The sequence below is a fragment of the Thrips palmi genome, unplaced genomic scaffold, assembly GCF_012932325.1.
Source record: "Thrips palmi isolate BJ-2018 unplaced genomic scaffold, TpBJ-2018v1 HiC_scaffold_16, whole genome shotgun sequence".
Classification (NCBI taxonomy): domain Eukaryota; kingdom Metazoa; phylum Arthropoda; class Insecta; order Thysanoptera; family Thripidae; genus Thrips; species Thrips palmi.
The window spans coordinates 5,599,524-5,614,745 of NW_023144625.1; the positions used below are offsets into that span (position 1 = coordinate 5,599,524).

General features: G+C 45.9%; 2 protein-coding genes across 2 annotated transcripts; one reads left to right on the plus strand and one right to left on the minus strand.

The window, feature by feature from the left end:
* Positions 1-876: 876 nt before the first annotated feature.
* LOC117642158 (zinc finger protein 84-like) lies at positions 877-10,725 on the minus strand. Its single transcript, XM_034380051.1, has 3 exons — positions 10,670-10,725; positions 5,048-5,164; positions 877-2,712 (listed from the first exon to the last, which is right to left on the minus strand). Exon 3 carries the CDS (start codon positions 2,701-2,703, stop codon positions 1,039-1,041), a length of 1,665 nt encoding a protein of 554 aa, XP_034235942.1. The 5' UTR covers positions 2,704-2,712; positions 5,048-5,164; positions 10,670-10,725; the 3' UTR covers positions 877-1,038.
* Positions 10,726-10,751: 26 nt separating this feature from the next.
* Positions 10,752-14,048, plus strand: LOC117642933 (forkhead box protein O-like). The gene is made up of 5 exons (XM_034381571.1): positions 10,752-11,098; positions 11,406-12,224; positions 12,369-12,536; positions 12,642-13,041; positions 13,925-14,048. The coding sequence occupies exons 2-4, from the start codon at positions 11,412-11,414 to the stop codon at positions 13,011-13,013; spliced, it is 1,353 nt and encodes a 450-aa protein (XP_034237462.1). The 5' UTR covers positions 10,752-11,098; positions 11,406-11,411; the 3' UTR covers positions 13,014-13,041; positions 13,925-14,048.
* Positions 14,049-15,222: the final 1,174 nt, after the last annotated feature.

Below are 15,222 nucleotides of genomic sequence, written 5' to 3' on the forward strand. Positions count from 1 at the left end.
ACAATTCATGTAACGATCAGCGACTGACACATCAATCTAGCTTTGTAAAGAACGAGTCCCTCCCATGTGATATCAATTCTTTGATGTCTTTCCTTCTTGTTTTTATTAAACTTATCACTGGTAAAACAAAGGCATAAAAATTACGCCCTTTAGGGCATAAATGCTCTTTTACGCCCTTGCAAGGGCATAAATCGTTTTATGCCCTTGGGAAGGGCGTAAATGGTACGGGAATTTCAAGCAAAATATTAATGCCCTTCCCAAAGGCATTAACGATTTATGCCTTTGTTTCACCAGTGATGTTACATGATTTTTTTACATGATAGTTTTAATGTTGATTCTTTGGTACAGAGGACTACATAAATTCAAATTTTGTTTGAAGGAAATTAGGCTCCAAAATGAGATTGTTTAGACTCCAGAAAGCAGCCTTAAGAATTGCTCTAAAAGAGCCATATGCAGACTATTCTAGAACAATCCAGAAAAAAAGCCTTCTAACTCTACCTGGTCTGTATATTATGCAAACAATCTTATATGTAGTTGAAAAAAACAGAAAACCACTACCCATAAACATAAATACTCGTATTAAAGACAACTACTACCATGTGGCTTTTAAAGGCAGTTTCGCAAAGCTCAATCGTTCACACACTGGAACGCTACTGTTAAATGGGTTGACAAAATAGCTAAAAGAACTAAAGAATAGTCCGAAAATGTTCAGAATTAAAGAGGCTGAAAGAATATCTAATTTAAGTAGAACCCCACAACTCTCCAACTTTGTAATTCATCACATTTTCTGTGCTATGTCCTTTGGTTTTTGTTTGACCTGCAATAATGGTGCTTGTTAGCTCTGACGAATATAAGTGTTCCTTTATCACTCTGATATTGAAATACAATATATTTTCTTTTATTTATAAATAAACTTACAAATTTGCAGTGATATTACAAAACAAACAGTAAAATTGGTCCAAATAAATGCCGGGCTGCGGTAAGAGAACCATTCCGAAAAGCTAATTGGAACCAATTATGTTCTTTAAATTGAACACGCTACACCTGTGCGGTTGATACCAGGGTGTCGTCTTGGATTGTTTCCCTACTGTCGGAAGGTATCCCCTCCATGTGCGAGCGGACGTGACTTTCGAGCTTTTCGGCTTCATTGAACTTCTGATTGCAGACCGAACATTCGAAAGGCTTCTCTCTGGTGTGTGTCCGTTGGTGCTTACTAAGGTGCCCAGCTTGAGTAAACTTCTTGTTGCAAACTAAACATTTGTAAGGTCTCTCACCGGTGTGGGTGCGGATGTGTCTTTTAAGGGGTGAGACATCACTGAACTTCTTGTTGCAGAGGATACATTCGAAAGGCTTCTCCCCAGTGTGTATGCGTAGGTGAATTTTGAGGTCGTCGGGTTTTCTCCACTTCTTGTTGCAGAAGGAGCATTCGAAAGGCTTTTCACTGGTGTGGATAAGAAGGTGCTTCCTAAGGACTGTAGCTTCAATGAACTTCCGGTTGCAGACCGAACATTCGAATGGCTTCTCGTCGGTGTGGTAACGCAAAAGGTGATTTTTTAGTTGTCCAGCTAGACGCATCTTCTTGTTGCAGATCGAACATTCGTAAGGCTGCTCGCCGGTATGGATACGAACGTGCCTTGTCAAGGTACCAGACTCACCAAACTTCATGTTGCAAACCGAGCATTCGAAACGCTTCTCGCCGGTGTGGGTACGGATGTGGGTTTTTAGAGTACGATCCTCTCTAAACTTCTTGTTGCAGACCGAGCATTCGAAACTTTTCTCACCGGTGTGGGTACGGATGTGGGATTTTAGAGTACCACCCTCACTAAACTTCTTGTTGCAGACCGAACATTCGTAAGGTTTCTCACCGGTGTGGGTGCGAAGGTGCCTTTTAAGGTGATCAGCTTCCCGAAATTTCCCATTGCAGATCGAACATTCAAAAGATTTCTCGCCGGTGTGGGTGCGAATATGCTTTTTAAGATGTCCCCCATCCTGGAATTTCTTGCTACACATCGAACATGCGTAACGCTTGTCGCCGGTGTGTGTACGATGGTGCATATTTAGGTGTCCAACGTGAGTAAACTTCTTATCGCAGACCGCACATTCGTAAGGCTTCTCTCCGGTGTGACTGCGAAGGTGCACCTTAAGATGTACACCTTGAAAAAACTTCTTGTTGCAGACCATACATTCGAAACGCCTCTCGCTTGTATGGGCACGGAGGTGACTTCTTAACTGTCCAGCCGTACCATAATTCTTGCTGCAGACTGAACATTCGAAAGTCTTCTCGCCGGAGTGGGTAAGGACGTGGCTCCCTAACTGCCCAGCCGTTCTATATTTCTTGCTGCAGACCGAACGTTCCAAAGTTTTTTCCCCGGTATGAGTGCGGCGGATGTGCCTTATAAGGTTTTCAACCTTAACAAACTTCCTGTTGCAAACCGAACATTTCAAAGGCTCAACGCCGGTGTGTGCAAGGAGGTGCTTACGGAAGTGCCCAGGTTGAGAAAACTTCTTGTTGCAAACGGAACATTCGTAAGGCCTCTCACCGGTGTGGGTGCGGATGTGACTTCTGAGGTCTGCACCTTGAATGAACTTCTTGTTGCAGACAGAGCATTCCAAAGGCTTCTCCTCGGTGTGAGAGCGAATGTGCCTTCTCATCGATGACAACAAGGTGAACTTCTTGTCGCACATGGTGCACCGATTAGCCATTTTGGAGACCTAAGACAAAGAAATGCATAGCCTTATTGGACATAGCTTAAGGGGATTACCCCCGTTTTTGCTCGACAATAACGTAACAATCATCCGTAAGGCTGTTTTTTTTTCTCGTAAAATAAGGTTATTGAAATAGAGCTTTCACCCTTGAAGTCTATTTCACGGAAGTGTGCAGGGCATAACCTGGCACGATTATATTTAAACAAACTCAGACGACGACGGTTTCTCCTCTTTGTTTTTCTCCTTCACTGAAAAACCAAACGTGGTCTAGACTACACCAACTGGTGTGGTCAAATAGGTGCCATTTTGACCACATCTGTTGGTGTGGTCTAGACCACGTTTGGTGCGAAAGACCACACCAAACGTGGCCAAACGTGGTCTAGACCACACCAAACGTGGCCAAACGTGGTCTAGACCACACCAACTGATGCAGTCAAAATGGCACCCATTTGACCACACCAGTGATGTGGTCTAGACCGCGTTTGGTTTTTCAGTGTTTTCGCGCCCCAACTTTCGTTTCTCGACACCTTTTCCCCAATTGGTCGAAAATTTAATGCGCGCGTGGAATTCCTTACGTTATTTTCGATTCGTACGTTACCGTAGAACGAGGTAATATGAGACAAATTTCGAGGTTTTTTGTGAATTTCCCCTTTTCAATTTCAATTTGAGGTACTGAGGTGTTCATCACTTGTTCATTGACCCTTTGGCTACACTCCCACCAAATTTCAGATTTTTAGGTGCAGTAGGGACCTTTCAATAACCCTCGAAATGCCGTCCCATATTTCCCTGCAATGTGGGGTAATATGAGACAAAAGAAAGAAATGAAAAAGAAGTATGGGTAATTAAATCATTTAGGCGCGTTTGGAGCTTTTTAAGTTCTTTTCATTCATTTTAAAGATGATTGGAAACTATAATGGAGACGATATAAAATCTGGAGGGGAGAAAAATGGGTGTCACTAAAGAGAGCTGAAAAATGTATAAGAAGTCATGAGTTGTGTCTGTCACATGAAAATACTAAACGAAGAGCATAGATGCCGGTCAGATAGTAAAACAAATTCGCGTTAAAATCATTATTACTTGAAATTATTAACAGTGGAGTATGTTTGGCCTCATGTTTCAAGCGAAGCGAAAACAGGTGTCTCTATTTTCCCTGCAAGGTAACAAAATTGTGTTCTATCTGGAACAGGCAGCCCGAGAGTAGACATAACGGAACCAAATTTTGTCCTGATTATGTTGACATAATTGCCTACAGATTTAAACCTCGTTTGGACGAGAACCCAAGTTCTAACCGAGGTTTCTGGGGAGGTTTTTACAACTTTATAAAACTTGTTAAAATTAAGAGGTTTTTCCTTTGGTTCTAAATAATCCTGACGAGTCTCTGATATCCTTCGTGCGTTTCCTGTGAGCTGCTACGGCCTCCTAGATCACGAAAAAAATTCACGGTGGTCTTCTGAACAACCGCTAAAGAGCGCCACGACAAAAACCGAGAAAAGTGCGCTTTGTCTCGATTTTCCTTCATGTCTCATATTACCCCGTTGTACGGTATTCTTTGCTTATTTCCGATCCTGTCGGATCTTCCGACACGGCCAGGAATGACGTAAGAGGCCTCTTCCGTAACGTAAGAAGTCTTCCGTAAAATAAGCAGACGGGCAATGCTCCCGTCACGCGACGGAAACCTTACGTTACGGAAAATCGTTACGTTATTGTCAAGGGCAATCCCGGCTTTAAGGGGGAAACTCGTCATTCTCCGTAAAAAAGAAAAAACAGGGATAGGCTAGATAGTTCGAACTTTGAAGCCACATTTTACTCAATTGCAATACTTTGGGTCTTGCACGTTGATTGTTTCGACTTCATGACCTTATCAGTGCTTCACCTCTATAAAGCCGTCACTCTGAACAGATATCTTCAATCGGACAAGCGGAAGTGGCTGAAAACCAATACTCAAATGTCTCAATTTAAATTTAAAAAAATTGTTCACTTAAAAATGTAACTTTGAGGCACTTAGGAACCAGCTATTTCAATTATCCTAGTTCTATCTAGAGTGCCAGAAGTCCTGAGGGAGGAACAAAGATATTTAAGATATGATGCTGAATTCTCTAAAAATCGTGTGCGCAGTGAATTAGTGGCGTACTTTAGTGGTTTAGCAGAAAGTTAAAAGATTCATGGTTTTAGGGCCAAGAGTCACACTTGGAAAACCCCACTAACCTTCAAATTTATTCAAAAGAGTTTTGCCTGAATTGTGTTAAAATTTTGGTGTTAAAGGCAAGTGTCCCACCTTAAACTTCGGTTCTGCGAACCAATCTGTAGGATGTTCCGACGCAACATCCGTCAGGTACTTTACCTCCAATAGTGCAGGCGTGTGCAAGAGGCCTAGCAGCGTTATGATGACGTGTGCAGTGCCTATGAGGACCTCACCGAGCGACGAAGCTGTACCGACTCGACCTTGATAAGTTGAACTCTGAAACATGCCAGAAATTTCAGAACGCCGTGAGATAAAAAAATAAATCCTGGTACACTTTTTCAAAAACAAATTTAGGGCATCATTTTTGAGCTCGTGGTCAAAAAGGCTCGGTGGCGTTTAAATTGTGACTTCCCGCCACTTCAGAGACGAGGCAAATGGTCTAGCCAAGTTTTGGAAAGACCAGAAAGTATCGCCAAAATTTGGTCGGAGAATAATGTCGACTTTTATGTCTGACCACAGTGAGGTCAGCATTTTGAACCCAGTCAATCCTACGGTCCTTGTGGCCTACACTCTAAATGTCTTACAATGAAATTTGACCTATGTTATTCGTATGTTACAATGAATTCGGCGCAAGCATAATACGAAGCAATATTCCTTCGTAATACGAATCGTTTTACCTTTTTCATTGTAAGATACAAAGAAAAACCTTCGTAATACGAAGAAAAACCACCTTCGTATTGTGCTTGCGCCATTTCCTTCGTAATATGGGAAATTTCTTCGTAAGACATTTAGAGTGTATACCGTGGCTATTGCCTGACCACGGAACAGACAACAGTCACCATTTTGTGGCGAGACACATTTGTCTGATCAAACTTTGGCGAGACTTGTACAGCGGACCAAACTTGGTTCGACTTTTTGACTTGCCATATTTTTAAGTTACTTAATGGTCGGTAGCATATCAGATCAGTTAGAGCTAGAACTTCAGCGTCCGAGTGACTAAATTCCTGAGTTCAATATTTGTCCGTGATCTCACAATTTTGCGCACGCGAGTTTTTTGTACACTGGTAAATCTAAGGCGTAGTATTACGCCTTGTGTGAAGCTCACATTCTGTGCGCCCTTCTTGAAGCGTAACAGAGCTCATGCGCTCGTTTCCTCCAAAGCGTGAGGGAAATTACCCTAAAGTTGTGCGCTTCAAAAAGGGCGTAAAATCTTGAAGCGTAGTTCTACGCTTGAATGAAGCGTACAACGACGCTTTAGCTCTACCAGTGTACAAATGCACTCCTGCTTCACACAATTAGTCAGCGAAAACCGTGGATCACACTGCATCGGTCTGCGCGCCATTATCGGTACGATCCTACCTTTTCACGCCGTCATTTAGGGACGGTCCCCGTCCCCCACGGGGCCCCAAATTTAATAACTGGTAGAAGGTGGGACATAGTTCACCTCCCGGTGCGTGCAAGAGTCGACTGACACTCCTGCTCCACGCAATTAGTCAGCGAAAACTTCGCATTGCACTGCCGGCTGTCTCTCCAATCCACCCTTTTCGGGCCTTCATTAAGGGACGGTCCCCGCGCCCCGCGGGGCCTCAAATGCGACAATAGGTGGTAAGCGTGAGCCAGTTCAAGGCCCAGTGCATGCAAGTGTCGCCCGACACTCCTGCTCCTCGCAAATAGTCTGCAAAACCGCGCATCGCGTTGTTGCAGCGGCGGCCGGTCCAGCCCGCGCTGCTGCGGGCTGTGCTGCTGTGCTCCCTTGACCGCAAAACCGGAAACCGAAATCTAGGGGTCCTAGCGAAAATCGGCCACCAGGAGGTTGTTCCTGATACTCCACTTAACAAGGGACAAGGCTCAGGGTGCCTGCATTTTGACTTTAACGGTTTTGCCACTCTAAATGTCTTACGAAGAAATTTCCCATAATACGAAGGAAATGGCGCAAGCATAATACGAAGGTGGTTTTTCTCCGTATTACGAAGGGTTTTCTTTGTGTCTTACAATGAAAAAGCTACAATGATTCGTATTACCAAGGAATATTGCTTCGTATTATGCTTGCGCAGAAGTCTCTGTAACGTACGAATAACATAGGTCAGATTTAGAGTTTGACTTTCAGGGCTTGCCAAGAACGACGGTTTCTCAACGTGGTCGTGCTCTATGGACCCTCCCCAAGCTAGGCTAGGAGTTTGCTTCGAAGATTCGAATTCTGAATGCCATTTCTGATTGAAATTAAACCGGGACTGCGCGAAAACTCCCGACGTGCGCAGCGAGTTGCCTACCCGGGATCCCCGTAAGGCGCCATGTTAATTTCTAACCCTTATAGCTTTTTTCCTAAAGTACAAATCAAATGCCTCTGCGGGTCAAAACCTTTCTTTTGGCCCCAACTATCGAGGTGCAAAGCGGCATCAGAGTACAATCGTTTCCAGTATCCGTCCAATTTGCTTCACGTTCACCAGGCACTAGAGTACTTTCAGGCAGAACTGAGGCTCAGTCCCCCCCCCCCAAATGATTTTTGGAATTAAAAATAGGTCAGCTTGGTATGAAGCTAGAATTTGGATGTGATATGCTAGAATACATGTACAGGATTGAGACTTCAGATTGTAAATTGTTTTGTTTTTTTTTGTTTTTGTTTTTTTTACATATATTCTGATAGGATTTTCAGCACCCTATTCAGATTTAACTTTATCCATAAGAATGCAGGAATTTCAAAACAAAGTTCACTAACTTCAAATAAAACAAAAAGAAATTAATGAAAATTTTAGACAAATGGAACTAGATTTGCTGTTTCTCAAATCAGCCTTTAAGGATCTCCCTCCACGGGTAGAGAGTTCCTCAAAGTTCTTCACACCTCCAGCTATTACCTAAGGGGTGCTGGAGGACATGACTAATTTGAGGAAAAACTGTGAGAAAAAGCACTTGAATTGTTGAAATGAAAGTTAAATTGGAATCCGTGCCATATTCTGAAAGAGTACGAAAAATTGACCAAGTTTGAACCTCAAAATGACAAGGGACATGAGAATAATTTAACCGGACGGATGATCTTTTATATGACAAGGGATATGAGAATAAGTTTACCAGACAGATGATCTTTTATCAAACAATCATAAACTCTACAGGTCATGGTTTTTTTTTTTCTTAAGTATGTAGTTGTTTTAAGTGCAACTAATTGCTGAAAAGAAATAAAAGTAATGGAATATATAAGAGGTTCCTACAGTGCTGTTCGGCAGTTGACCTCAAACCTCTCTCTACCAACCTTTGCACTCAATAGCTGACGAGGTGTAAAAATACAATGACAGATTCAGCCCATAGTGGAATTCAATGTAAAGCATATTAATTTATTCTAGGGTTTGGAAAAATCTTACCTCAGAAAAACTTTGATTGTTTGCTCAAAGTATGGCACATCCATATAACAACTGAGGCCGAGCCCATCCACTTATCCCAATTCATTTGCCACGTAAAACTATTTTTGGACTCTCATGTTTCTTGACATTTTAAGGATCAAACTAGCTGTATAAGATCAGTTTCTAATGGTCTTTAAGAATATGGAACAGCCACATGCATCAGATTTCAAACTGACTCACAAGTGAACAATTAAGTGTTTTGTCTTGCAGCTTTCCTCAAAATAGTCAGGTGTTACAGCAGCCCTTAGGTGGTCTGAAATATTTTGATGGACTCTCTACCCTAATCGTTTCACTTCTACTAAGATTTAGCCACATCAGAAATATCAAAGTGTTATCAGTTCTCTGATTTGAGAAATAATGACTGTTTCGCAAAAATAGCTGTTCTATCAATTTTCAAGACTCTTGGCTCAGTGCTCACTAACACTTAGTCAAATAAGCCCCTAGGATTTCAAATCTAGCCCATGATTTATCTAACATTTTTACATTTCCAGTCAAAAACTGATATCGCAACTTTCCCAGCAGGAACGAGTTTGTTTATGTTGTATCTTGAAAGCACCTTTGACCTTGGGGATGATCACCAAACGTCATCTCAAATGAGACAATGCAGTTTGAGATTCAGATTTTCCAGCGTTAACTTTGGTCAACAAGTATAAATATGTTTACACAGTCCTGCACCCACATCAAAGTAACCTTTCCGCAATGAGTTTTCCCCTTTGTCCATTTAACTTACATTAAAATTTAGCACATTGGTTTTTCAACTCCTTCATCATCAGTAACTCCCTGACATGTGCCACACCACAACGAATAACAAAATCCAAACATAAAAACTATAACCTTATCAGCGGCCGGCCAACCACAAAATTTTACTACGTACCAGAGAGTTGTAGGACCGCGAGAGGGGTCACAGGGCACGATGTTCACTAATCAAAACGATCTATTTTCATTGAACGTTAGAACGACTCAAGGAAGTGGACGGCTGAATTTGAATTTAATGACAACTGCTGTCACGCCGCTGCTGTCAACAGTTTACTTTTTGTTACTGCTCGCAAGTAGGTATGAAACATTTGTGACGCTGCAAAATAAGTTTTTCATACTGGGAGTTGGCGCGGGACATAGGAGATGATTTGAAAAGTCAACAGTAATGACTTGGGGGGACAACTTTTGTTTCAAATGTTTAGAGTTTCTCCATAGAGTGCTAACATCGGGATATTTGGAAAATAAAAGCAAAAATGGTGCTTCAGCATTGCAATGAGCGAGATTGTTTGCTTTTCAAACTCTGTATGTCTGCAGAGTACACTGTGGCTTATTTTTCTCACAAAATATCTATTGAGTGTATGGTTAAAAGAGCACCAAACCTACTAGAGAAAGCTAACTAATAAACCACAAATCCACTTTTGGCTGAAGCATTACATTTTCATCCAATTTAAATTCCTCACACCCCTCGTAAACTTGCAAAATTTGCTCGAAACAATTTCCTTATAAATTTTTAGTGCACCTTGAGTTTGGATCTCTTTGTTTGTGTTGATACTATCTAAATTGAGAGCAGGGAGGATCTTTCCTGTCACCCAAGATCATGTAGAAGCCCTAATCTTGACAAAAGCGCCCAAAATAGGTCAAAGTAGAAAATTGAAAAATTGTGTTCCTGATTTTTCTGGCTTAAATGGAATTGTTGGTGCTAGGGACTATATAGAAATTGTTTATTAGAGGAAAAGCAGTGAAATGAGATGTACCAGGGTCAAATCCAAGGTGGAGTATTTTGGGTATGAAAGTTTCGATGAATTCGACAAAATTGCTCGAGTAGGCCAAACCAGGCAACGTACAAAACTTGGCCTACCACCATTTTTCTTCTTTTTTTTATGACTAGAAAGAAGAAACATAAGCCAGAACTAAGCGAACAACTTTTACCATTAAAAAATCAGAAAGCGACATTTTTACGCTAAATTAGTCAAATTTAGAAAAATGCAAATATCTCAGGTTCTAATTGAGCTAGCCAACTTTCCTTTAAGGGTTGATAGGTCCAAGTGGTACCAGTTGAACCCACAAAGTTTGAACTGAATCCGTGACCCAATCCCAGATCTCGGTCCACCTTGGGGTGGAGTTACTCTATTTCAGCTGCCTCGCCTCTATTCAACAACATGAAGAAAACACATAGATATAGTCGATAGAAACCAAAATAGTCCAGGTTGACTCTTGGCATTTGACTCATGCTTTAGCGACGCTCCCTCTACGCTCTCCACGCCCCGCCCCGGGGAAGGATGTCCCCACAGTGCTCCAGGGCTCTGGACTCGGATCGGGGCATTTCCACATAGAGTCGGCTATTTTCCAGGAATTGCGGGAGCAGGGGCTCCACAGTGTCTCCCTCGGGCTGTCGCTACCTGCGGGCGCTAACCTGCAGCACACTGATTCCGAGAGTCGTTTTCGTCGCTCTGTCTCTCTCGCACCTATTGGGAACGTACCATGAGTGCGAGAGAGACAGTGACGTGGAACGGAAACGACTCTCTTTCGGGATCAGGTTCGGCTGGAGCAGGCGGAGCCGAAGGACGGTTCGGGTGCCGGTGCCGGCGAAGTTCGCCTCGCCGACACCGGAGCGGTCAGTGTCACGTCACGAACGTTGTGCATCGGTCCGGTCGCTTCGTCGAGAGAGTCCTCTCCAAGTTCAGCCTTGTTTTGATTGCGAAGCTTTGCTTACGGTGATAGTGCAGTGTATTGTTTCGGTCGCTCCCGTACGTTCGCCCCCTACGAAGGATTGGGTCCTGCCAGCGGCCAGCAGGTCGACAGCCCTCCATCGTCTGCTTGTGTTTTTGTTTGGAATCAACGGGTAAGAATTTAGTTTATTATGTTGTTGTTGTTGCTACCTGCACGTTTGGAATCGGGGTTTATCTTCGAGTGCTCTCTATATTGATTGTGGCATTTTGATCATAAGTTAAACTTTTTAGTTTTATCGACACTGAACAAAAACTTGACAAAAATAACTACATTTGTTTCTGTGACTCGCAATGTCCATTAGTTTTGGAAACGATTGTTCTCTAATAGATGACCTTGAGACATGCTGTACTGCACAAGCATCATCAAGGAAAATAAAGACAAATGCATTGCCACTGTAAAATACTTGCCTTTCTGCGCAGCCTGCCATGGACTTGCCGGTCTTCCCGGAGGACGACGATGACTTCGGTCCGCGGGCCCGCGGCCGCTCCAACACCTGGCCGCTGCTGCCGCGCGGCGAACCCAACCCAGCCGCCACCCCCGAGCCCGAGGTCGTCTTCGCGGAACATGACCTGTTCGTCGGGGAGGTGGCCGCCCCCGCCGCGCCGCGCGGCATGGACGTGATCGTGGAGGCGCCCTCCGTGACGTCCTTGGACGTGTCCTTGGACGTGCCCGTCGGCGCGGACCTCTCGGCACGGCCGCCGCCCCCCCAGCAGCCCCGCCCCCAGGCGCCGTGCTCGCGGCCGCGGAACGCGTGGGGCAACGCGTCGTACGCGGACCTGATCGCGCAGGCCATCACGTCGTCGCCGGAGAAGCGGCTCACGCTGTCGCAGATCTACCGCTGGCTGGAGCAGAACGTGCCGTACTTCCGGTCCAGCGCGGCCACGGCCTCGGGGACCACGTCGGGGACCACGTCGGCGGCGGCGGGCTGGAAGAACTCGGTGCGCCACAACCTGTCGCTGCTGGACCGCTTCGTGCGCGTGCCCAACGAGGACAGGGGCCAGTCGTCGTGGTGGACCGTGGACCCGGACGCCAAGCCCGGGCGCGGCTCGCGCTCCCGGCGCCGCGCCGCCTCCATGGACACGGCCAAGATGTCGGAGCGCCGCGGCCGCGTGCTCAAGAAGGTGGAGGCGCTGCGGCGCGCCAAGCAGGAGCCCGCCGTGGAGTCCGAGGCCGCGGCGTGCCCCGCGGACCAGCTGGCGAGCACCCTGGGCGCCCACATGGCGCTGGGAGGGGCGGAGGCCGCGCACCCCAGCCGCCGCCGCCGCCGCCAGAGTCCCCTGCAGGGCCGGCAGGGCCAGCCGCAGCTCCGCGCCGCCACGCCGCGCTGCGGCGACGCCGCCCTGTCGGAGCACGCCAACTACCAGCGGCCGTCCTCGTGCCAGCCGCTCTCGTACGCCTCGTCGTACGCCTCCTCGTACGCCTCCTCGTACGCCTCCTCCTACGCGTCCTCGTACGGCTCCTCGCCGCCGCAGTTCCAGCAGCTGCCCACCATCCTGCGGCCGTCGCCGGACCCCTCGCACGCCTCGCAGGCCTTCGAGGTGCTGCCCACGGTGCTGGCGCCGTTGCCCGAGCCGTCGCCGTCCGGCCTCCTGAGCGGCCACGCGACGTCGACGGCGTCCTCGGCGGCCGGTCGGCCCTCGCCGCGCCGCGGCAACCCCAGCCAGCCCCTCCCCGCGCCGTCGCGCCCCGCGCCGTACCAGCCGCCACACCGCGGCCAGCAGACTCCGTTCGAGCCCCAGCACACCCAGTACGACGACGCGAGCCTCCAGTTCCCCCTCGACGGCGTCCTGGACTGCGACGTCGACGCCGTGGTTCAGCAGGAGCTCATGCTGGAGGGCAACTTGGAGTTCAACTTCAGCCAGCCTCCACGACAGCAAGGCCCCGTCCAGCCGACGCAGCCCGTGCAGCAGGCCTTCCCCGCGCAGGCCCTGCAGGCCATGTCGGCCTACGGCTCGGCCCACGGCTCCCAGTACGAGTCGCCCTACGGGTCGCCCTACGTGGGCTGCGGCCAGTTCCTGGTGCTGTGAGCGGCGTCGCTCTCGACTTCACTCTACGGTACGTTTGGTCCAATCACACACTGAAAAAGTATTGATTGAACTTTTTTGAAGCACTGAAAATGAATGTCATAAGGAATTGGATCCATGAAGCAGAAGAAGGGGATAGCTCAATTTTAATTACTTTTCAGGAGAAACAAAAAAATACAGAGAAAACTTAAACTAAACAAATAAATTATGCAGATGGGTATTTGTAAAATTAAAGTGTACATAATAACTGTCATAATTTTCAAAAGTGTAGTGTAGAATCATTCTGTAGATGATTTCTGTGATATAAACCGTAACATTAGAATGGACTATGGAATCATGCTCACTTACTTCTCTGAAACGAGGTGGAATTGAGAGTTGGGGCTGAGAGGTCTGCGAAGAGTCTATATTGCTGTGTTACATTTTTCAACTCACCTCTTTTTTCCCACTAGTGTCCTTAAGAAATTGAGGAGTAAGTTGAATGGACTCTTTTTACATCAGATTCATAAAAATATGAGACGAGTTATCTCCTTCTACCAATTTTTTCGACAAAGTGATGTGGACTATGGTCGAGTTTTTTCAATTTTCCGATGAGATTAAGACCGTAACTGGTGTTTAGTTGACTTGACATGTGGATTTACTCCAAAACTAGTAGGAATTGAGTCAAAGAATGAGGTATGATGATGTTCACTATTCTGAGGCACAATAATACGACAAAAACTCAATTTGTAGATACATAAAGTTTTCCCCATTCTGCTTTCTGGATCATTTATTTTTCATGGATTTACATTAATACATTAGCAAATAATTGGTTTCCTGAAACTAATCAAAGCGTCTCTGTTCATTTTTCTTTCTTTTTTTAATAATTCAATATTGTGTCTGAATTTTTAACATTTGTTGTTTCTCGTTTGTTGCAGGTCTTTCTCCTTGCTTCACCTCATCAGTGTAAAACATTCTAGTCATTCAAAGTGTTACGTTTGAGTACAAAGATTTGTGTTGCGTTTTTGTACTGTACCATTAAAAATGCTCTCATAGTTGCAAGTTGTTATTTTGGAGGAAGAGTGTCCTTGCACAAAGCTTAGCAGTAGAATCTCTGCACTTTATGCACCCAAATGCAGAATCAGCCTTGATCTCAGAAAAAGGGCTATCGTTCAAAAGACACTGAAAACAAATAACATTATTTTCATCCATTAATTCTGGGGCATTGTATATATTTTCTACACTCTCAGACTTGTACTGAGCCTTTGTTTAACAACGTATTGTCGTTTGTGCACATAAGACAGCATATTCACATTTTTATGTTTTAGAATGATCAATTTTGTCTGACAAATCTTATTGAGCATTTTGCGAGGCATTTTGGAATTCTATTAATGTGCACAAATGTCAATGAATGTTGATAAAAGGTCCATTGGAAGATGAGAGAGTGAGGCTTTAACACCAGTGCAAAGAGTTCAAAAGTGGCCTTCTTGCTGCATACCCCAAATCGTGCTTACTGGGTAAGTGGACGCAGGACGCCTGATAGGTAGGCCACCCATTCGACGCCGCTCCAAAACGCCTAGACAGTAGGCCAGCCAAGTGGCACCATCCCCCGACGATGCCCAACTGAAACTGAAAGTCATCGCCCCTAACCGGCAGATTGAAAAGAGTAGTGGGAAGAGGGCGAGGGACAATAATGGCCAAGAGAAGAAGAACAGATTTGTTTATGGTTAAAGCTAGTACGAGCAGTTTTGCTCCACACTTGGTCGTATGTTAAGTGCTCTGAATGCACCAGTCAAGCGCGGATCTGAAAAGGGCGGGAGGGAAGGGGGCAGGCCTTTTGCCCTCCTCCGCCCATGCCACCTTGACACCGCCGAGGCAGAAAGCCAAACAGTGCCACTGCAAGTAGGCAAAAAGGGCTACTCTCGCCCCCCCCCCCTAAGGTCATATGGAAGATAGGTCGGCGCAACCGAGATGCATGCTGGGAGACCAGGCGACTAATCCCTCTCGATTCCGTCGTCGGGTGCAGCGGAGGACCGCCTACCTCTGCCAGCCTGCCTGCTCAAGCTGCCTGCCGGCTTGCCCGGTTACCAGCATGCATCTCGGTTGCGCCGACCTATCTTCCATATGACCCCCCCCCCCCCCCCCGCCCGGTAGCCTCTAGTTCAACCACTGGACCAACTCCTTGTCCAGAAACAAGGCGCAGTGAGGAACATGCCGTGCCGCCTTTCTCGGCGCT

What these genes read in the sequence shown, in the direction of transcription:
- LOC117642933 (XM_034381571.1), top strand. Translation starts at nt 11,412, where the DNA reads ATGGACTTGCCGGTCTTCCCGGAGGACGACGATGACTTCGGTCCGCGG. An exon ending in TGGCGCTGGGAGGGGCGGAG is followed by an intron (nt 12,225 to 12,368) that starts GCCGCGCACCCC and finishes TCCTCGTGCCAG; the next exon opens with CCGCTCTCGTACGCCTCGTC. An exon ending in CCTTCGAGGTGCTGCCCACG is followed by an intron (nt 12,537 to 12,641) that starts GTGCTGGCGCCG and finishes CGCCGCGGCAAC; the next exon opens with CCCAGCCAGCCCCTCCCCGC.
- LOC117642158 (XM_034380051.1), bottom strand. Translation starts at nt 2,703, where the DNA reads ATGGCTAATCGGTGCACCATGTGCGACAAGAAGTTCACCTTGTTGTCA.